The 22,945-nt window shown below is 45.6% G+C and overlaps 1 protein-coding gene across 2 annotated transcripts in view; it reads left to right on the top strand.

Annotated features, from left to right (window-relative positions):
• Positions 1-22,945, top strand: part of ADAM8 (ADAM metallopeptidase domain 8) — a 70,629-nt gene that overhangs the window by 8,323 nt on the left and 39,361 nt on the right. For both annotated transcript variants that reach the window (XM_059729700.1, XM_059729699.1), the window contains exons 2-5: positions 3,528-3,637; positions 9,588-9,664; positions 10,793-10,871; positions 13,712-13,788. In XM_059729700.1, coding sequence (XP_059585683.1) covers positions 3,528-3,637; positions 9,588-9,664; positions 10,793-10,871; positions 13,712-13,788 — 343 coding nt within the window. The remainder of the gene's footprint in view (positions 1-3,527; positions 3,638-9,587; positions 9,665-10,792; positions 10,872-13,711; positions 13,789-22,945) is intronic.

Here is a 22,945-nt window from a genome sequence, read left to right as displayed (position 1 = left end):
GCACAGTGCCTTGGAAATGCTGCTGGAGGGGGGGTGAGGCCATGGCTGGGCCACCTGGCAGAGCTCAAGAGCCCCATCCCAGGGTAAGGGGTGCCACAGGTTTGCCGCCTCCTCCTCCCTCCAGCCGAAGCAGGGCCTGGACTCACTTTGCCGCTGCCTGCATGAGCCACACCCGCCGCAGACTCTGAACTCCAGCAAGGTTGGGACGGGGACAGCTGGGGGCCCTCTCCAGCAGGGCTGGGGGGAGCAGGGAGCTGAGGGTTGGGAGTGAGGGGCACCAGCTGGGCTGTGGCTTGAGAGTGAGGAGCATGAGGGGGACGGGGGGCTGTGGGTCAGGGGTGCAGGACACCAGGAGGGATGGGGGGTACTGTGGGTTGGGAGTGAGGGGCACTGGCAGGGCCAGGATTCTGCGAGTCAGGAATGAGGGGCAGCAGCAGGGATGGGGGGCTGCCAGTTGGGAGTGAAAGGCAGGTGGGGAGTATTTTTGGCTTGGGAGTGAGGGGCCAGGGGGCTGTGGCTTTATTTTTGTTTTGCATTTAATTTCTGAGGCAATAATACTTGTTATTTACTGTAACAGTTAGAAATGCCCCCCTCCCCCGGTGTCCTCTTTTTTGGAACTGGAAATATGGTAACCCTATACTTGGAGTAGGATCACAAAGAATGCATCAATGCTAAAAACTATGCAGTTAGCCTAAACTCCCAGCTCTTATGGCATTACAAGCAGAAAGGGACAGTTTTTATGGTCTGTCATGCAGACTGGTTGGATTCCTTTGTCCATCCTGTAGACGAAGGTTATATTTGTTTAAGCTGTCTTCTGCATTTCCACTCATTTAGCCAGGTACCTTCTACAGTCCGCTGCTGGGGTTTGACCAGAGGGAGCTACTGGTGCAGATGGTGTTCACAGGTTTTCAGAATCTCACCCTGTTGAGCATCATCTCTAGAGAAACTTGCTGCATCATCATAACCTCCTACCTTAAGGCTGTACTCCCAATGAAGCTTGTGACTCGGAGATGGGAGGGTATGTGGTAGAGGGTAGCTTTGGCCCAGACCCAGGCATTAGACATGCTGGGGAGAAAGTTTATTTAGCACCCATGAAACAATGTGCTCTGCTCTTCCTTTGTTGCTTCAGGATTGCTGGGGATTCTAGCATTAACAAAGCAAACTAGCCTGATTGCCTGCTCAGGGGTGGGCAAAATGCAGCCTGGCAGGCCGTTCTATCTGACCCATGGGGCCGCTAAAAATAAAAAAAAATAATATTTATCTGCCCCTGGCAGCCTGTCATGGGCCCTCGATGGCTTGCCAAAACTCAGTAAGTGGCCCTCTAGCCAAAATAATTGTCCGCCCCGGCCTAGTTCATGTGGAGACTTTGTGTAGCCTTCAGCCTTGCCAGCATGGCATGCCCAAGTGAAACCTGAGAACTGGTCACTGCATGGTATCCCAGATTTTGCAAACTGCATCAGAGCTGGAGGATTAGAATGGTTTCTAACTCCAAAGCCTATTTCCAAGGATTTTTTTTCTCTTATATGAATCAAACAATTCAGGTTTTAAAGAAAATTGGATAAACAAACTCTATCATGTGCAGTTAGTCACATGAACTCTACTTTCTTCATGGGGCAACATGCAAACAGGGCTTGAAGCTGGGAGTGATGGATTGCCAGCCTTGCTTACTTCCACTTGAGCTAAAACAGCAACAGCAGATGCCTGCTAGACTCTCTTGAGCAAGCCATGATACATGCTATGTCTGTGAATTATACAGCTTTTTGCTAGGCAGCAGCAGGCTGGTGGTAGTCATGATTCTAAGCTTCTATTCCTGGCTATGATAGGGAAATGTGATAGAGTAAGTGAAATCAGACTTGCTATGCACATAGACCTGGTGTATTCACTTTGAAAGGTAGCAGGGCTGAGTCTTGGTTGTACTGTTAAAAATTTAGTTTTGCCATGAGTGACTTTGTATAATGTTACTTTGCAAAATGGGACAGAGAAAAAAGAGGATACTCACCCATTTCTAGTGTAGGGTGTGAAGCTTTGAGCACAAGTAGATGATGAACTATACTGAACTACAAACAGCAGTTTGTAGAGATGACTTCTTAATCTTTAGTTACCTGGCTCTCATTGTAATGGACCTCTGGTTAGACCAGGGGTGTCAAACTCATCCATCCCTGTGGACCTGATGAGTGGCATGGGACTGGTCCACAGGTTGGACTGATCCCACAGACTAGCTCCGCCTTGCAGCATGGCCTGGCTGGAGTTGCTGCTGCCCTGAGGCTGCAGTGTATAGCAGGGCTGTGCTGCACTGCAGGGCTCTGCTGCATGGCTCTGAAGTTACCATTGCTGGTCTGTGCTGCACTGTCCTGGGGCCACTGCAGCGCTGTACTTCACAGCCCCAGAGCCACTGCTGCGTGCAGTATAGCTCCAGAGTAGTATGTGACTGTTCTGGGGCTGTTGCACATGGTGGCTGCTCTGACAGTGGGACACAAGCTGGAGCAGGAGCTCTGTGCAGTGCAAGGGGCCATCTGGTGAGTCCCAGAGTGACACACAGGCAGTATGTGGTGGGAGCTTTGCTAGATGACTGACACCGTTAAAAACTTTTTGTGAACTTTTTGCACTGTCTCCACCACATGCTGCCTGTGTGTCACTCTGAGATCCCTTGACCTCCCCGGCTTAGACAAAGGGGTACTTATATTTTGATTTCTCTTTCTCTATGCTAGTGAGCTTAGCCTGGTGATTCAGCCTCCTGTATCTGAAATGTAAAATATCCCATGAAATAGTATATGATATTGCCAGCCCCAGGCATCCCAAAATGATGAGTCAGTACCTCCAAACTCATGAGTTTAGCTTAAAAATCAAGAGATTTAAAAAAAAAGATAATGCATTGTATTTGCCTGCTGGTTTCTGAGCCACATTTTTCAGCTTTCTTGGAAGAAAACCCATGGTTAAGCCGCAGGCAGCTGGTACCAGAAAATTAGGCTTTTAAAAGAAAAATCAGTAAGGACCACAAGACTTGTGGTAAAATCCTGAGAGCTTTCAATGCTAAGAACAGACCAGCTGGTGTATGCTGGATAGGTGGAGCTGTTGTATGTGCTGGAGAGGCTGTTGTATGTGCTTCTGCTGCAATGTTGAGCAAGCATGTTCTGTGCCATTTGCTTTACATGATAAGATCTCTCTGATGATCACATGTATACTCCGCTAAGAAGAAAATTTGGCTACTTTTCTTACTTGGCCCAGCTGCTCACAGTATAGGGCAAAGGAACTGCCATTGCAGCTCTGGTTTCAGCATTGTCCTTTGGAACCTAGAGGGCACGGCAAATGTTACATTTTTTCCTGTTTATTGTCAGAAATCAACAAAACACCAGCTAGCAATGATTAGTGACGGCAATACAGAGGGGCATGGAGCTACAAAATGAGTGTGTTGCCCGTACTCCATTGGGAAGATTAAACTATGTTAGGGGTATTAAACATGAGCTGTACTGTGTTTGCCTTTCTGTTGTGTTCTGCAGAAAGGTCTGAGACTTTGCATATTTTTACAGGAGCCTTTGCAAACCCCCAAGATAAGCTTGCCCATGTGGACACATATGAAAGGATAATACCTCGTAAACTGCCAACAACTTTGGGGAAGAGAGACCTTTCTGCACAACTTGTAAGTATCAGTGTCTCTAATTCAGCGAACTCTAAACCCAGATTCAGGAGGCAATCCAGTTGGAGCCTGGTACCAGACCCCAGATTAGCCCTAACAAATCATGAGCTTTCTCAGACTTGCAGAGTGGCCAGCAACTGAATGACTATTCTTGGATCTAGCCTATGGAGCCATATCATCTAACCCACAGGGCTCCCCACAGGTCCAGAAATATAGTGGCATGACAATATAATAGCATCAACGATTGCAGCTCTCTGTTCTACACTTTATCTAAAAATTCTAGGTGCCCAGCAGCCTGGATCCGGAGAAGCTGTATCATCTGGCCTGTAGGGTTGCCTTCAGGGCTGGAAATTTGGTAATAGGTGGAGTGGCGACAGCTTCTGCCGCTTTGGGAGCTGCACCAGTTATTGCTGCTGCTACCCAATTCCAGCCCTGCAGGCCAGATGACATAGCTTTGTGTTCCAGATTCAGCTTGTGCACCAGCTTTGTGAAGCTTATCTGGCTTGCCAGGGCAGATGAGTTGTACACTATTAGATAATTGCAGTGTTTCCTTTTAGGCTTGAAGGCTATGAGTAAATAGGGTAGTGTGCTATGACTTCCACTTTGCAACAGGAAGGGTGTGGTAAAACCAGGAACGGAACTAGGTCAATTGACTCCCATTCCTACACTTTAGACACATCCATTCTTCCACATAGAGCTCCAAAAGCTGTTTAAATCAGCAGATAAATCCCAGAGAAGGCACATCAGTTCAGGAGAGGAGATCTCTTTCTCTCGCCCTCTCTCTTTCAGTAGCTGCTGGCAGGCAACCTGGTTGGCACAAAGCTGAGCTCAGAGACTTTTTATGGCAGGAGTTTTGCTAGATGACTGACACAAGAACTCGTGTGAACTTTTTGCATTGTCTGTACCACAAACGATGTAACTCTTGAAACACCAATTCAGAGCAGCTTTCTTGAAATACTTAGGAACAAGATTAGAATTGCTAGTGGATTATAATTACCAGTGCCAGAATAATTTGTTTACGGGGTAATGAGGATGTTGCATACTTTTTCAGAACTGATCAGCAATATGTTACCATCTTTCATGATTTAGCACAGGTCTCACATGTGGGTTTTTTTCCCCTTAAATACACACTTCCAGGCATCAGCCATCCATAAGTCGGAATTTCACTTTTCATTTAAGAAAAGTCAGTTTTTAGTTCTTGTGATTGGAGGGGAAAGCATGAATGCTAAAGGCACCCAAAGAAAAGAGCCTACATTCTACTATTTTAAAGTGTCTTGATTTTTAAGCCAATCTGATGATTTTGCAGGTTTAACTCATGGTTTTTTAATGTATGCAACTATCAATACTAGATTTGTCATGTTAATCTTAGTGGCAGCCTCTTCAATGAATTTTAAAGATTTTTAATATCTTAAGACATTTAAAAACACAAAACACTTAAGAAGGGCTAGATTTCATGTAATTTTTTTAAACCTAAATTTCCTAGTAAACTCTTGGTACAACATGTTCATATGTGATTCAAACCCTTTCTGATTAAATAGTTTCAAAAATACTCCCTGAAGGCATCTGTTCTCTTTGCTCCAGAAACCTAAACTCATCATGAGGTAAACATTCAGAAGGCTATTTAGAGGTACCATCTGTGCCATTTGTATTGAACAATTTGCTGTCTTTCCTTCTTTGTTTTCATATTCATCCCAACGAAGAGGGAGCACATCTACAAATGCATCATCCTTTTGTTACATCTATGTAACATGCATATGCAGCAGGAGAGATGATGGATTGGGGTGGCATAGGTATGGCCTGCATACATGAGTTTAGCATGTGGCAGGCCACTAGGGGGTGCTCCTGCATTGAGCCACCCACCTCACTGCACCCGACCACCTTCCAGGCTCCAAGTGCCTCCTTGGGGGCACCTCACATCCGGCTGACCCCCTTCCTGGAGCACACCCGCAAGCCTGGGGGTAACGCCGCCACCACCCAGGGTCTGGACTGATCCTGGCCCTGTACCCCTTGGGAAACACAGGCCTAGTCGTCTTTGAGGGTACTTGACCCACTGCAAGAACTTGGGGTGCTTCCCTCAGTCTGAAGCACAAATAGTGGTTTCCCTTAGTCAGCTGAACCAAGGGGACCCCAAGGCATAATTTATACCTTCTCGCAATAAGGCTCCCATGCTAGGTACAGAGGAGAACTTTATTGGTTATAAGGAGCAGGTTTAGAATAGGGTACAGGGTAGAGCAATATCAGAGAAATCCCTTAGAGCAAACAGTGGCATGGTAGTGAGTAACAACGGGGTGTCAGTAGAGGAGCAAGTGCAGTTAGCTGGTTGGCATAAACTCCCTCACTTTGGCTCCCGGATGTACTGGCTCTAGGCAGAGTAGCCCTTGTGTTCTATGGAGCTCTACATACCCTTTCACAGCAGGTAGAGAAATGAGTCACTGCATCCAATATGCACCCCTACTAGGGCAGAGTGGAGCCCACCGTGCTTCCCCGGATCATTGAATCTCTTTGTAGCTGTTTAGGTCTGGTTTTCCCTGTGTTCACCCTGATGTAGGGTAACTAGTGACTTCTGGGGTCATCTGTAGGGTCTCTGCTAATTTGCATAGGGGAAACAGGAGATTCCAGCCCAGGGAAATGAACCTCTCCTTTTTCAGTTTGCTCTCTGGGCAGAATTTCTTTTTTCTAACTTCAGGACAAGTCCTGGGATTATGTCTCAACTCTAATCACTGCCATAGTCAGTGGGAGTTTGACTGAGTCAAACTGAGTCACCCCACCCCAAGAGGTGCTTAGGGAAGCTTTATTGGGTCTTTTCAGCTGCTCTGCATTTTTCACAATTCCTCCACCAAACAATTACTCTTCTTTTTCTGTCTGACTTGCTACCCTGGTCTGCCTCAAGTGACTTCTGTGGCTTTTCTGCAGATCTGCATTTCTCAAGGATTGTTTACTGGCTTGGAAAAGTTGCCAACAATAACAAAGATTCATTTTGTTGGCAGACACTAAAAGAGACCATAATCTTGTATGGGGATGCTGTTCATCTCTGAAGAATTCATCATCAAGTTCTGTAGACAGTTTCTTGCATCTCCTGCTTAGCCAGAGTGTTTGTTCAGGTGACAGTATGTAAGAGAAACACTTTCTGAAGACCTTTGGAGTTTTAAGGGCTGCAGTCAGAGGCCACTCAGGTGGCTACCAGGAGACTCAGAAGGCAAAGAGGCAGTTTTTTTATTTGGAAATAGATTTTTCATTCCCAGAATGACCTCAAATTAAAAACACAAAACAGTGAAATTTAGAACAGTTGACTTGCAAGGAAAATCTCTCGCTGTCCCAGTTGGATCTCTGTGGCATAAATGGCACCTATTCACGTGACAGACCTCTGCTCCGACTAGACCTCCCAGATTTGCTGCGAGTCTGCTGGAGCGTGCTAACCAGCAGCCTCTGCATCCTGTGTATTCAGTGTTCCTGCTCTTTAACATGGCAGCAGGGGCACTTTAAAGCTCTTGAACCAGCTTTAATTAAAGCGTCTCTGCTGCAAGTTTGAAGCGTGGGACGCTGTGGGAGCTTTAATTAGAGTGGCAATCAGAGCCTCTCTAATTAAAATGCCCACCCCCCCCCTCCACCCAGTAGCATCTATATAGATGCCCTGAAAGACTTTCCAATTGCAGTCTAATTTCAGCTCCACAGTGTTTTCTTTGGTGAGACTTCATACTTGTATATAGTAATTAATAGTATCACTCCAACTGAAGAGATCAACTTCCCTCAATGAGAGCAAACCCCAGCGAACTGAGGGCTATTTACCCTGCGTCCTGGTACATAGGGCCTGGGGAGTTTACCTCCCCATTTCCTGAAACTGTGGCTTTCATCCAGGAAGAGCAGGCAAGAGCCTTTGGCGGTGATTCTTTCATGAGCCTTTTACCTATCTGGCTGCTATTGGTCCCAGAGAGAGGTCTACAAGCATATGATATTGCTCTGCTGAAGTTTTCAAAGCATTTCACAAAAGCAGCTGAACATCTTGCTTCATGTAGGGGGCATTGTACTCATTTTACACATGGGGAAATTGAAGCCCTGAGTGGTAGTGGCTTTCTCAGTGTCAAACAATAAGTCATTGGTAAGAGGAGAGAAATAATGCAGACGAGTCATAATTCCTAGTCCTCACTTTAACCCTTTGACACATATCCTCTCCCTATTAAGATCTTAAGATACTATAAGCCCCACCACCTGATGATAGTCTTCAAAGTATTGTGGGGTAGAGAAAGATTGCTGGACCACAGCTCATTTGGGTAACAAGCTCTAGTATATTCGGTGCCCTGCCATGCTCCTTGCACTGGCTAGCGGGCAATCTTAGATGGCCAGAGAGTACTTCTTTCATTCTCAGATGGCTACAGAGTACTGCTTTCCAGTCTCTTTCCATCGCAAGGAGCACATATGGCCCAATATTCATTCACGTGGCCAAATTGCCTATTATCTGCCTCTTTTTGCTCAGCATATGTGTGCACAACACAGGCACAGAAAGATACCTCCTACACATACACACACAGACCTCACACAAGCACAAGCACTCACACTCCATAACCACCTATTCATGGACATCCATGCACATGCCTTTGGAAGATTCCATAGAAGTGACAATCTATTTAAATAAAAAGGTTTTATATTTTCATGATTACAGGAGCATGTAGGGTTCAATATGACTCTAAAAGATAAATTTATTTCCTTAGACCAAATGGCTTCAGTATTAATTACTTCCTGCACAATCTAGGCTTGGTAACCGACAAGAAGATAATTTTATTTTCAAAGGATGATTCTGTGTATTGGATCAGTCAAAGATAAAGAGGTCTTCATATCTGCATAAGTGAGGCAGTTAAAAGAAGCTACTGGAAAATTCTGTGGTTTTTCAGTTTTGTTTCTCTTGAATTAAATGCCAAAAAAGGAGCTTTTTACGTCCGTGATAAGAAATGAGAAGTTGCTTCCTTGTATGCTAGCTTTGGCCTTGTGCCAAATATGAAAGCTGAGCCTTAACTGAACCGCAGTTTAATTGTCAGCTCCCTTTTCTTTATTTCAAGGTGTTCTGGAGATTTTCAGTATTGAGCAGCAGATTTATTTATTTTCTGGTATACCTGGCTGTTGATTTCCACCTGTCTTTGACAGTTACCTGTGTAGTAAGCATGAATGGTTTGCTTCCAGAAGTGCTGAGAACACACACACCCTTTCAGATCAGTAGGAGTTGCCAGTGCACAACACCTTTGAAGTATGGTGTGTCTATAATATATTTCAACAAGACCCACTTGTGACTAGCAGAATAGTGAATGGAGTAGTGTAAATGTGAATTTTGTAGGTAGCCATGGAGCATATGCCTATGCTACTGAAGGGAATGTGATTGCAGCACAGTCAATATTGCATCCAGCTTGCAATAATCTTTCTGGAACTACTAATAATAGTGAAGATGTACTTACAGAAATGTCATTCCTGCTATACTTATCTAGTCTGGACTGAAATCTGTGCCATTACATCTTTACTACTATTGTTACTCAGGTTTGCTAGATTAAAGCTACCATAAATATTCCTACATCTCTGACTGCGGTTTGGATATGCCCTGAGCATCTCAGGCAAGTTTACCTCTCATGGAGGATAGAAAACTTTGTCTACCTATTAGGTGCATGAGGCGCTAAAGTGTGATTCTTTTCCACCCTTCTCTAGTCCCTGAAAAATAGTTCATGCAAAAGATGGACGGTGTTTCCTCTTCCTTGCTGCTTTTTGTGATTCACTCTTAATGGTAAAATGATAAGCATATTACAAAAGTAAATGCATTAATGTATTTTCAGGACTTGAACATGGTGGAACAGAATTACATTTAGGTGTCTTAAGTCCACTTAGATACCTAGCAGGTGGAATCGAATATGCCCCTATCCATGTTACATTTTATTGGTCTAATGATCACAGGATTGTCTTGTTTTACTTCCTGCAGAGTACATATCCGAACCATATTGTCTATGGCATCCGAGCCGAAGGGAAGGATTATGTTCTTCATCTGGAAAAGAATAAGTAAGTGTATAGTGGTGTGAGTATGGCTTGGAGAGTTTCCTAATTAAATCATTTTTAGCCTAGTTTTAAGTCTGGCTTCTTTTCTAAGCCACATTGTTTAGTTCAGAGGAGAAACTTTACGGAGTTTAAGGGGCTAGAACAGTAGACTATCTGGGACCTCTAGATGAACCCTTTGATCCTTGAATTGAAACCTGCTTTCCTAATGGCTTGGGTCCAATCCAAAACAAAAAGGAGATTATTCTGGTTCAGAGATACCTCATGAAATTTCAGAACCCAAACCTGACCTCAACCTAATTTAGCCTCACACCCAATCCCCTTGTCTGTCTGTATTTGTGTTTTGTGCTTATCAGTGTCTGATATCCGATTCAGAGTTTATTACCATTTCCACAGCAGCATTACTGCTTCTCTTGGAACTCAGCTCTTAGCTACTCATCCCTGATCCCTGTTCACATCCTGATGCCCACTCCCACTGTTGATGGAAAGGGGGAAGTTCAGTCTCCTCCCACTGTAACTTTATGGCAGAGAACTCATAAGCAGGGAAATACATGTCATGTACAAATCTGCAGACTGATAGCAGGGGAAGAATAATTTGTGATTCATGAATCTGTTTTTGATTGTTTCTCCTCCAGCATTTTGTTTGGAGAAGTTAGCTCTGCCCACCTGTTGCTGAGTTCCCTACTGCTCCATTTAGGGGAACTTGTCTTCTTGTAGCCCCTTTAGCAGTAAATGGGGGTGACTGTATGACACTGAATCGCCTCCGAACACTGACTCAGGTTACTTGCTTATCAACTATCTATCAGACAGAAAATAAAAAGCAGTTCCTGTTCTGTGGCAATAATAGCTTCTTCTTTGTAAGCTCCACAGAAGAAAAGGTCACATTCCAACTTATGGCAAACCTGTGGTGTGGGGATTTTCCAGTAGGAGTTCCTGCAGTGTTGTGGTACTAATCATGATAACTTGCTTATAAAAATAGTGTAATGAGCTTCAGTGTCAGGGCTCCCAAATTAGCAGGATTTGGCTGGATTGCAGGGTCTTCTCATACCATCTGGTTTTCTCTCTAGAGTATACTGTTCAGCTAGAGATTTACACTGTCAGCCTTCATTGCTAACATCCATTCCTCTTTTACAGGGAACTGCTTGGAGAGCACTACACTGAAACCTATTATTTAGAAAATGGTACAGAAGTCACTGAGAAGCCGGACACCCAGGTATGGATCCCAGCACTATGCTAGTTGATGCAATGTGGCTTGTGCATGACGGGAGAGCTGAAGGTTATGCTGAAGTTGAGGATGTCTTAGGCCAGATCTCTAGACCTTGCAGTGTGTCTTCCAGTATTTTCCACAAGCAAAGTAAAAGGCTTTTTTTTAGGATGATTGGTGCCTGAGATACTGAGATGTGGGTCAGGACTGGAGCTGAGAATGCCCATATCCATGTCCTTGTGTCCCGTGTCCCCTTTCCCATAGCTCTGGAAGACAGGTGAGGGTTCTGTGAACAGAGCAGCTGTCAAGGTAAATGGAGTTATTCATGACATGACTGAGAAAAAAGACACTCACCTTCATCTCCATCATCCTTTCTCCAGCCATGTGCAGACTGCCTGCACAGTGGGAGAGGGTTAGGCTGCCTGCATTGTGTAGGTGGCCGTGAAAGGAGCCAGGTTGCTCATGCTTAAGGGAGGAGAGCCAAGCTATCCATGCTCTGCGTGCAGCTGGGAAAGGGGCTGGGCTGTCCATGTGGTAAGTGGGAGCTGGGTTGCCTGTGCTGCCTACATGGCAGGCATGGGGATGGTCTGCCCACACTGCACACAAGGTGGGCCTTGCTGCTTGTGGCTGGGCAGTCTGCTGCCCAGGTGCCACATGGCTCCCTGCCGCCAAGAAGTTGAGCAGCCTTGCAATAGACCAGGGGTTTTCAACCTTTTAAAATAAGTGTACCCCCAGTTGCCAAACGCAGAGGCGGGTGGGAGGGGCTCATGACCGAAAGTGGAGCAGGGGCACATATGAGGTTCTTCCTGCATCTGGCCAGCCAGGCGGTGCCTGTGTGGCCCGCACAGGGGTGCAGCTGCCCTGGCCCCCCTGGCCCTGCTCCTGGGTGGTGGCGGTGTGGGGTGGTGGGTGGTAGTGCTCCGTCCCCATCTGCCCATGTGTACCCCCTAAGGCCTTACCAAGTACCCCTGGGGGTACACGTACCCCTGGTTGACAGCCCCTGCAATAGACTATAAGACCAGAAGGGACCCTTATGATGCAGCATGACCTCCTGCACAGCACTGTCTTAACAAAACTTCCCTCAGCAACTTCTGTATTGAACCCATTTGACTCCTGGCTGATCTGGGGCACAGCACTGCTTTGCCTTTCTCTGGCATCTTCCTTCTGGGTACCACAAAACACCAGAGAACAAAGCCTTCCACCATCCCAGAAAGGAAAGCCAGACAAGTTATCATCCCATCTTTCATCTATAGAGACTGAGGCTCAGAGATCCCATGGTCACACTGTAAGACCCAGGAACAGTCCCCACTTTCTTGACACCCACTCTGACTTCTCAGCAGTAGGTTTTGCTTCATGGTCAGAGCGTGAATTGGTTCCCTGTGACCAATTGGGAGACAGGCCAGCATAGGCTCAGGCTACCCCTCAAAGACAGCTGAGTTTTGTGGGGAGGGCACTACAGTGATTTCCATTCTGGGCCATCCTCTCTCCCTTTGTGGGAAGCTACGCAGGATGCACAGTGTGGTCACAGGGAGCACAGTTAAATGAGTTCTTTTTTCTCTGTCAGCAGCTTTGCAGGTGCCCAGCGTGGAGTTGTAAGCAGGGACTCCTGCCCTTACAACATTTCACCTCACAAAACTTATCTAGCTCCCAGCAAAACCTTGATCCTAACTTCCCTGTGCAGCAACAGTTAGAAAGAAACCTTGATTTCACCTACCCTGTGCCATCCAAGCCTAGCTTCTTTTCAGAGCACCTGAACTGCCCATTCTGCTCTGAGCGATATCCTTGCAAGATATCTGTAGGATGCTGCTGTGTCCCTGGATGGTCTTTAGCCCAGCTTGCTTTTGGAGCCTCTCTTGCTGTGCCTGCCTGACCTTCTACCCTCATTCCTACTCTTCTGTAGGATCCTCATATCCCCAGATAGGCCTTCTCTTTTATCCCAGGTGAGAGGTCAGCCCTGCTGTCCCCTGTATGGCTTTCCCCACCTCAGCTCACCCAGTTCTGGGGGTTTACCACTGCTCTTCTCAAATGGCCTTTACTTGTCCGGTAGCTTCTTCTGGTGAATATCTCTTCTGTCTCCAGGCAAGCTCTGCCCCCTCAACCTTCCTTATTCTGCACACTATCCATGCTGCCCCTAGATGGCCTTTTATACCCAGCCTGACTCACTGTGGGGGGAGTTTGCTATCCATTAATGTTTTTTGTTCCCTACCTTTCTCCCTTGCCCTCATTATAAGAATAGGGAGTCATCTGCATGTCTCCAGAGGGCAATCCTATAGTTATAATGATTGAATTTACACACCCAAAGGGGACAATAAAATCACTCCTGTGCTTTCGCTTGTCTTAAGCTGAGCCAGTCCTATTCCATAAGGTGAAACAGAATTTTGCTTTTAGTGAATTTTTTCCTCCCAATTATCCACAGTGGGCATGTATAAATGTGCATTCACGTCAGCTTAAATTGACTGTGCAGTAAGCTACTGTGCAGTAAGTGGGACTAGGCCAGCATCTACACATGCATGTGTTAAAGTGCATTAATGCTGTGTGTGGAGTGACTTGGGACTAACTTTAGTCCCAAGTCAGTCCACACACACAGTGTTGCTGTGCAGTAAGGCATCTACATGTGCATTACTGCACAGTAATTAATCGGGCATTCATTTGATACCTGCATGATGCAGATATCAACTTTATGCTCAAGTCGGTGTAAGTTACCATATTTACTGTGCAGTACAGGCGTGTGCATGTTGACGGATGCCCGTGTTGTGCAGTAATTTTAGTTACTGTGCAGTAAATACGCACGTGTAGAAGTACCCAGTATATTGCAGATTGACTTTTAACTTCTGTTTCCTCTGGTGCAGGATCACTGCTTTTATCATGGGCATGTTCAGGGTTACAGTGATTCAGTGGCCAGCATCAGTGCCTGCAAAGGACTACGGTATGTATTTTTTAGCTTACACAAGATGCACAGAGAGGAAGGAACATCAGAACACACACAGGCAAAGCCTCCAGTAACACTGGGGGGCAGATTCTGTCATCCCACATTTGGATGTCATTTATAGTAGGGAGAGGTGGGTGTAAAATCCTACTGTTCTGATCTGGTAACATTTTAGACCCATTCCAGGCCAATTAGTGTAACAAAATCAATCTGATTCTGTTTTGGTGAAAGAGTATATATGTTAATTATACAATATGATGATGTCACATTATATTGAATATACTGATGTTTCACCTCTGTGTAATATATTGATGTGCCTTCAAACCAGCATGCCATCTCTCATGATTTTGTGGCAACTCTTTTAACATTTTTTTCATAAGGCCACGTGAATATAGGGGTCATGTGAATATAGAAGCATCTTAGCTTTCCTTTAAAAAAAAAAAAAAAAGAAAAAAAATCAGTTTCCTCCTGGTTGTAGAGAACAGCTTGAAATATGTTCCAAATGTGACCAAAAGCCAGAAGGCAAATATGGAGAACCATATTTTTATGTTAATTTGATTTTGGGGGTCTTGCTCATAATGTTTTGCTACTTGGGATTGACAGTTCTGGGACACTTACATGCTGTTATAATAAGGATTCTAAGGTACTTTGAAATATGCAGGTATTCAGGTATCACTTCTCCCAGTCACTGAAATATTGTCTCCTTTAAATGAAACATAGCAGCTATTTTTCAATGCATAGCAATTCAGAGGAGGAAGGGAACAGCACTCTTGCATCTTGCTGTACAGGAGGGGAGGCTAGGAAGAGGCAAGATGAAATTAGATTAGGACATTGTGGCTAAGACTAGTTGTGTGCAATGTTTGCCAGAACCACAAGTGTACTTGCAGTCAGCCTTGACTGGGGTTTGGGCTGCATTCCTGAGCCACTGGTTTTACCTGCTGTTTTCTAATGGAAACATGAGCTACTTGGAAATGTTTGTGTAAGAATAGGTCTGGACTGAAACCCAGCTCTGGATATTCATGAGTGCGGGGACATCTGGCTTCAGATCTGAACTTTGCAGCTCAAGCCCCCTTTTAACGTGAAGTCACTTTGTCCGTCCCTTAAAGCATATTCTACACACTCCATGTCAGCTTCTGCACTCTGTTGTACCCTCTGCCCAGCTCTCTCCATACTGAGTCACTCCTGGTAGCTATTGTCATCTCTGGGACAGGTAGAATTAAGATTGCATTATGAGGCTGGTATATAATGTAATTCTGCATTTTCTAGTTTTCTCACGGCTATGTTTCCATTATCTCCTCTTTTTTCCTAGTTTTCAGAAGCTTGAGTAGCTAAAATTGAGGTTTTAGAAGGACATGAGACACCTCTGGAAAGTTTGAACTTTCTGAAAATAAAGTCTTGGGACAATTGATTTAGTCCTCCTGTTTGTTTTTTCTTTCGTGGCCAGTTTGCCCCTCACCCTATGATGACTTGTTTCTTTATTAGCCTTTTGTGATGGACATTGTTAGAATCATTTTGGAAGTACAAATGTCAACCACTTTTTCCACAAGTTTACTGATGCATTGTCAACTTTCTAAGAGATTAGTAAGATATAATTTTCACTTGCAGGAAGTGTGGTAAATAAATCCTATCATAATCATTTAGGCATTTTCATATTAGGCATTAATTATGGTTCTACCAGTTTGCTAGGAAAAAATGTACTGACCCGTATTTCCTTAGCTTGCCCCACAAGCTCTTTTAAAATATAGACACAGTGCCAATGCCCTCCTATCCTCCAGTACAGCTACAGTATAGAGAGAAAAAGAGTTCCTTCTGAATTCCTTTCTTTCCCAAGCCCACAGGGCTCATAGGAAGATGACAGCTGCATTCATCCTAGTACCCACAAAGGAATAGGATTCACCTCTGCATGGGTCTGCCAGTACTATCACAGAGATTGGACATCTTTGGCCCTATCTTCTCCTCTACTACAGTTGGGGTCCGTCTTTGTGCTTATTTTATATCCTGAAAACTGGAAGTTTTACCAGCGTTAGTGCTTCATGTCACCAGACACACACCCAAGCTCCAAAGACAAATCATAGTGGGCCATGCTTTTTCCCTTTAATCAGAAGGAAGCTCCAAACTAGCTTCACTAGGATCAGGCGTGGACCCAAGACTCTGCCCAGCTCAGAAATAAATTGGGCAATAAATCTTATACAAGAGTGAAAATGGTATGCTTTTGGGGCAAGTGCTTGATGACCTGAAAAAGAAACAGCCCAGCACCAAACTGAGGTGTGCGCTCACGTCATTCATAACCAGATTACAGTATGTTTCGTCATGCTGACTTGTATCTTACCCCAGGAGTAGTGCACAGAGTTACTTGTGTAATCAGATGAGTAAAGAGATTATAGCCTGGTTCCTACAGCGAAATGAAAAGTTGGATTTTTCTAGAAAACAGCATCCTGCATGGAGCGTTGATCAGCGAGCAAAGCCTGCAAATCCTGGGATCCCTTGTGGAAACTCAAAGGAAGAATGCTCCTGATTACACCTAGACAGTACATTCTCTCCCCTCTGGCTCACTGAGAAAAGCTGACATTCAAACTCTTCCCAGATGGTTTGCTCCCACAGAGAATCTGCTTTGGTTCGTGTCTCAGTGTTCCCACTGCCAATCATTTCCTGGGAGTTATTTTTTTTTCTCATGGTGGAAACACCCCCCCCCATGATTATACAAGAAAAGAGAATGAAGCAAACAAGTCTGGAGCACAAACTGATGTAATTTACACTTTCTTCTAGCCCTTTGCTTTCTCAGCCACCAGAGATGACCATAGCAGGATGAGCAGCCCGGGGCAAATCAGCCTGTGCGGGGCACAGATGTGGTGGGGAAGTGGGGTGTAGCGAGCAGCTGGATGTGAAGTCAGCCTGGCTCTGCGGGGCCTGGCGCAGTCACCCCAATTTGCCCCCCTAGGGACAGGCCTGTCTGTCACTCTTTTTAGCTTCAGCTCATTTCCATATCCAGCCTCCTTACACATCAGCTGTCATTTGACTGTGACTTTTCCAAAAGAGAAGAACATAACAAAAAGAGATGAGGAATCATCCTATTATTAAATGTAAACTATCTTTTACCCTCCTGCTGTTTCTTGGTGGGCCAAGTACACTTATTTTATCTCCCTATGCTTGGGGTAAGTGAGTCTAAAGGAGCTGAGTCTAGACAGGCCTAACATACATGATACCATATGCTGCCTCTAAATTTGACCTGTTGACTTCAGTAGGATGCCCTGAGGAAAATTTTCCTTTCCATATGGCTAATATCAATATTGCAGAAGTGGAACACAGCCAGTCATGTTGCGTGTAGAATCTTTAATGATTCTTCTCTGACTGGCAGAGCTGCCTAGCTATTTTGCTGCTGCTGTGGGAAGGACAGTTCCCTTTAACTCATATCTATGAAAATTGCTTTGTAATTTTTGCTGTATGCTTTTGTCTTAATGTGAGAAGCCTGACTGCCTGTTAAATAGCATCAGTAATCTTTCTGCCTTTCTCCATACATTGTAATGAATGAGATCCTTATCATTAAGGAGTAGAACCTGGAGTTTATAACTGGGCTCAAGAGCTAGAAAAGCATCTGATTATCTAAAGGGTATTCAGAGCAAATACATATAAAATGTAAAGTGGCTTTACATGCCTGCCATATTTTCAATGTCATTTCAGAGACAGCAAGTAAAAGAATGGGTATTATTGAGGAGGGGAAGAGTAGGGAAAAGTAAATATTTCCTAGGAGGGAATTACGAATAAACTAAACACAGAATGAATATTGCTCATTGCATTAGTCATACAGGAGCTGAGTTGTTACTGAAGGTAGCTGTTTCTTTCCCATGTGACTGTGCAACTGGCATCTGAATGTTTTGGAGACCAGGGTAAAGTGGTAATAATGCTAAGGTGCAGCAAACTCACCATTCCCTTTAGCAGGACAAGGCCATGGAGATCTTTCTCACCCAAGAAATTAAGTAATAATTGCAATAAGCAGAGCTGCAGTATATTTTTTCTTAGAACAGTGTCTCTGTTAGCTGCTTTTAATACTTGATCAATACTATCATCCTAAAATCATAGAATCATAGAAAATTAGGCTTCTGGTTCAAGAGGTCTCCTAGTCCAACCCCCTGCTCAAAGCAGGACCATCCCCAACTAGATAATTCCAGCCAATGCTTTGTCTGGCCAGGTATTAAAAACCTCCAAGCATGGAGATTCCACAACCTGTCTGGGCAACCTATTTCAATGTTTTATAAACCTCCTGATGAGAAAGTTCATCCTAATATCTAACTTAAACTTCCCTGGCTGCAACTTGAGACCCTTGTTCCTTGTTCTGTTATCTGCCACCACTGAGAACAGTTTAGCTCCATCTTCTTTGGAACCACCCTTCAGGTAGTGGAAGGCTGTTATTAAATCCCCCGTCAGTCTCCTCTTCTCTAGACTAAATAAGCCCGGTTCCCTCAACCTCTTCTCATTAAGTTGTGTGCCTCAGACCCCTTACCATTTTTGTTGCCCTCTGCTGCATTCTTTACAATTTGTCCACATCCTTTCTGTAGTGGGGGGCTCAAAACTGGACACAATACTCCAGATGTGGTCTCACCAGTACCGAATACAGGGGAAAAATCACTTTCCTCAATCTGCTGGCAACGCTCCTAGTAATGCAGCCAAGTACGCCATTACCCTTCTTCGCACCTCTCTTGTTATCCTCTCTTCGCGCCTCTCTTGTTATCCTCTCTTGGATATACTCACCTCTCTTGTTATCCTTCATGTCCCTTGCTAGCTGTAACTCCATTTATGCTTTGCCCTTTCTGATTCAATCCCTGCATGCCAGAGCAATACTCTGATGTTCCTCCTTAGTTGTTTGTCCAAGTTCCCAGTTCTTGTATTCTTCCTTTTTGCATTTTAGCTCACCAAAGAGTTTCCTGCTAAGCCAAGCTGGTCTTCTGCCACACTTAGCAGACTTTCTGTGCATTGGGGTGGTTCATTCCTGTGCCCTCAGTAAGGTTTATTTAAAATACAACCAGCTCTCCTGGACTCCTTTCGCCTTCACATTGGTGTCCCAGGGGATCCTGCCCATTAGTTCCCTGAGAGAGTCAGACTCTGCTTTTCTGAAGTCCAGGATCCTTACTGTTCTCCTCTGCTGTTCTCCTTCCTTCCTTTCCTCAGGATCCTGAACTCAGTCACTTCTACATCTCCACCAATTTTTCCCTGTTTGTGAGCAGCAGGTCAAGAAGAGCATGGCCCCTAGTTGGCCTCTCCAAGACTTGCACCAGGAAGTTATCCTCAACACTCTCCAAAAACTTCCTGGATTGCCTGCATACTGCTGTATTACCCTCCCAGCAGATGTCAGGGTGACTGAAGTCCCCCATGAGAACCAGGGCCTATGATGTGCTTCTTCTAGGTCACTTACCTCAGGGTTTTGGTCTCCATCCCCTGGCAAAACTAATTTAAAGCCTTCCTTACAGATAGTGATCCTGTCTGCGAAGATGCTGTTCTCTCTCTTTGTCAGGTGGATCCCAGTTTCTTTCTAGCAATCCTTCATGGAACAAACATCCTGTGCTTGAAAAAGCCAGAGTCCTGCTAGTGACAACATCTGCATAGCCAAGCATTGATCTGCAGGATGCATCTGCTCCTATCTGGGTCCTTCCCCTTGACTGGAAGGATTGAGGAGAATACCACCTGAGACTCTGTCTACTTCACCCTTACATCCAGAGCCCTGTAGTCACTTCTGATCTGTTCAGGGTCATCCCTGACAGTATCATTGGTGCCCACATGGATGAGCAGCATGGGGTAGCAGTCAGAGGGCCAGATGAGTCTCAGTAATTCCTCCATGACATCTCAGATCTGGTCTCTGGGCAACCAGCAGACCTCCCAAGACAACAGGTCAGGCCAGCAGATGGATTGTCCACAGACCTCCATCATCTGTAGAAGGGAGTCTCCATCTACCACCATCCATTGCTTCCTCTTGGTGGCAGTGGTCTCAAACCTCCCAACCTTGGGGCTGCCTGGTGTGGCCTCCTCCACCAATGGAACGTGCTCCTCCTACTGTGTTGCTAGGTCTTTCTATCTGTTTTGCAGGCAAAGTACTCCAGGTGGAGATGAAGATTTCAGCTTGCTGCCAGAGGTCACAGGCTTCCAACTTCCTGGGAGTCCATGTCCTCTTCCTTTTCCAGCACCATCTCTGGTAGTCCTTCCTCCACAGTCCTTGATGTCTCCTCTAGCATTTAATCGATGAAGTCCTCATGGCAGAGGATGCTTTGGAGCCTTGTCACCTCCTCCTGCAGTTATCTTGCCTGCTCCCATAGGGACACCACGAGGAAGCCCGATTCGCATCTTAGGCACTCCCCCATTTAGATCTGGTGTCTGGTGACCAGATCATCTTCTTCTTCTTCCTCCTCTTGTTCCCATCAAACTGCTTGCTAGCTTCCCTATTTTTTCCCCCTGCTCGTTCACTCCTTATACATTGTGATAAGAGTTTGTGTTGCTTCATGTTATCAGGGAATGTAAAAGTCAGTCTACCAGATGATGCCATTAGGCATACAGCCAAGTAGAGCACTACACTACCCTAGCTTGGGCCAGTGGTGGATTTACGGTTAGTGGGGCCCTGTGATCCAAGCAGGGTGTGGGACCCCACGTCCCATGCCACAGCACATCCACGGGGGAATTAGCGTGGCACACCAGCCATGGGGGAGGTGCGGTGGCCAGAATTTCCAGCCAACAGCTGAAGATCCCCACAACCCGTTGGGTGGGAGGGAGGACCAGAAACCAAAGGCAGGAGGCTCTCCAGCAGCAACAGCAGTGTGAGCATTGGGGGCCCCATCTCACCCCATGGTTGGTTTCACAGTATATCCACCACTGGCTTGGACACATGTTGCATATAACCTAGTATCACATCTTTCTTCCATACTTGATTGGATGCTAATAGCTTATTCTGGCCTCTCTGGCCACTACTGATTCTTCAGAGGCCCAGAACAAGGTGAAAAAAGGGCCCATAATTCTCCTTTCCAGCTGTGCAACATTGGCCATGGAGCAATGCCTGGGAACAGTCTCTTCCTGAACTTTGCATAGATTAGCTCACACTCTGAGGTATTATTCTCTTTACCAGTGTTTTAGCATCATTAGGAATAAATCATGTTAGTGGTCAAGGGATTACCCAACTCTTTGTAGTCTCCATTCACTGCAGCATCAGCCTCCAAGATCGTGGGGCTTGGATACTTTTTGGCGTGCAATTTTTTTTGCCAGTTAGATAACTATGTACTGCCCTTACATTAAGGACATTATAATACCAATTCCCATGCATACCCTTTTCTCAGGCTCCTAGCTATTAGCACAGTTATTTAATTATTATTCTTGTTAATGGTATTAGACCAAGTTCTTTGATCAAAAGTCTTGTGAATCTGGAGCAAACCAGTACATAGCTCATCTGCAGATCATTCTTATAGGGCAGAGAAGGTCCTTTTGGCCTGAGGAAATGACCTTTGGGTCTAGAGCTGGAATAGGGTCAGACTAGGGTATAGGATTGAGTTCTTGGCCCAGCATTGGACTCATATTTGATGTGTCTACTCTTGAATGAGCTGTTCTTGTGAAAGCTTTGCCCCCCACTGGGAAACATTCTAGCATCAACTGCTCCCCTGGGATCAGTGGTGTTTGGATCTCATCAGAACTGTACCTGGGAAACAGGCCTCTCCTTGTTTGGGATCATTCCTGGTGTCAGGGCCATAGGCATCACACTGAAGTTTTCTATACCACGACATTCATAGTAGCTTGGAACTGATGATTTAATTTTCGTTCATTTCTATTTTGTCATGCTTTAATAGTAAAGTGCCCTTCCCCTACCCAGAGGAATAGGAAAAAAACCCCACTCCACTGGCTGCTGTTTTTTAATTGCTGCCATAACATTTAAAAAAATGTTATGGCAGCACAAAGACAAGAAAAGATAATGTCAGTATCCACCTTAAGAGAGGACCAGTGAACAATAACACTGTTCTTCTTAAAGTTCAGCGTCCCTATGCCATACTGTAGCTATACAGCTCCTGTAGAAGTGTTAACATGCCACTCAAAGGGGGGAGGCAGATGATGAAATATCTCTGTGTAGATCAGGGGTGGGCAAGTATTTCAGCTGGAGGGCCGCTGAATGATTTTTGGTGAGCTGTCAAGCGCTGCAAGGGTAGCTCCACCCCTTGACAGGTGTCTTACCCCCTGATCACCATCTTGAGACCGGAAGTCCCACCCGCTAACTCCTGACCTTTACCACTAGAAGTCACACCCCGCCCCCACAGAAGTACTCCCTTGGTGGGGGGGGGGGGGAGTTGCCATCTTGGAACCAAAACAAAACAAACAAATCATATACTAAAAATCAAACATCTGCTATAACATATTTTAATTTTATTAAATTTTTTTTTTCCTGATATACTTGTGGTTGCATAATATATAAAGAGGTGATTGCATAATAGCTCAAAATAAAGTCTTACTCTTGTATATTGTGTGGGGGTGGGGTGTGTGTGTGTGATGGGGGTGTGTGGGTGTGGAAGTGTGTGTGGATGAGTGTGGGGTGTCTGGGTGGGTGTGGAATCCCTCCTCGCCACACACACACCCGCCCACACATGGTTCACAGCCCTTGCCACCAGTGGCATCAGCAGCAGGCGGCAGGTCCTTGGGGCGCTCCTGTTCTGTGGCAGGAAGAGCCCTCAGCGATGTATGGCTCTGGCTGAATCCTGGTTGCTTCACATGGTGGCACAGAGCCGGTCTTGCCTGCTGGCACACACCTTCAAACCAAATCAGGCTCCGTGCCAGCATGTGGGGCTCCCAACGCTACAGGTGGGAACTGTGTACCATTGGGCTGGGCCAGCTCCGTGCCTCCATGTAGAGCTTCCAGCACTCCAGTGGGGAGTTTTATGTGGAGGTATGGATCCTGCGTGGCCCAGTGGCATGTGGACTGGGAGCTGTGGGGAGTCATACGCCATTGGGCCAGGCGGGCTCCATGCCTCTATGTGCGGATCCCTGCCAGAGGGCTGGAAGCCTCACGTGGAAGCACGAAACTGGCCTGACCTGGCCCAGTGGTGCACAACACCCACCAGCTGGGAACTGCACATGCTGGCACAGAGCCAGCCTAGTCTGGCTCAAAGGCACGCACCAGTGGGGTGGGCCAGGCTAGCTCCAT

The sequence above is a fragment of the Alligator mississippiensis genome, chromosome 6 (genome assembly GCF_030867095.1).
Source record: "Alligator mississippiensis isolate rAllMis1 chromosome 6, rAllMis1, whole genome shotgun sequence".
NCBI lineage: Eukaryota > Metazoa > Chordata > Crocodylia > Alligatoridae > Alligator > Alligator mississippiensis.
The sequence above is the reverse complement of the archived record's forward strand: the minus strand, read 5'-3'. Positions and strand labels throughout refer to the sequence as shown.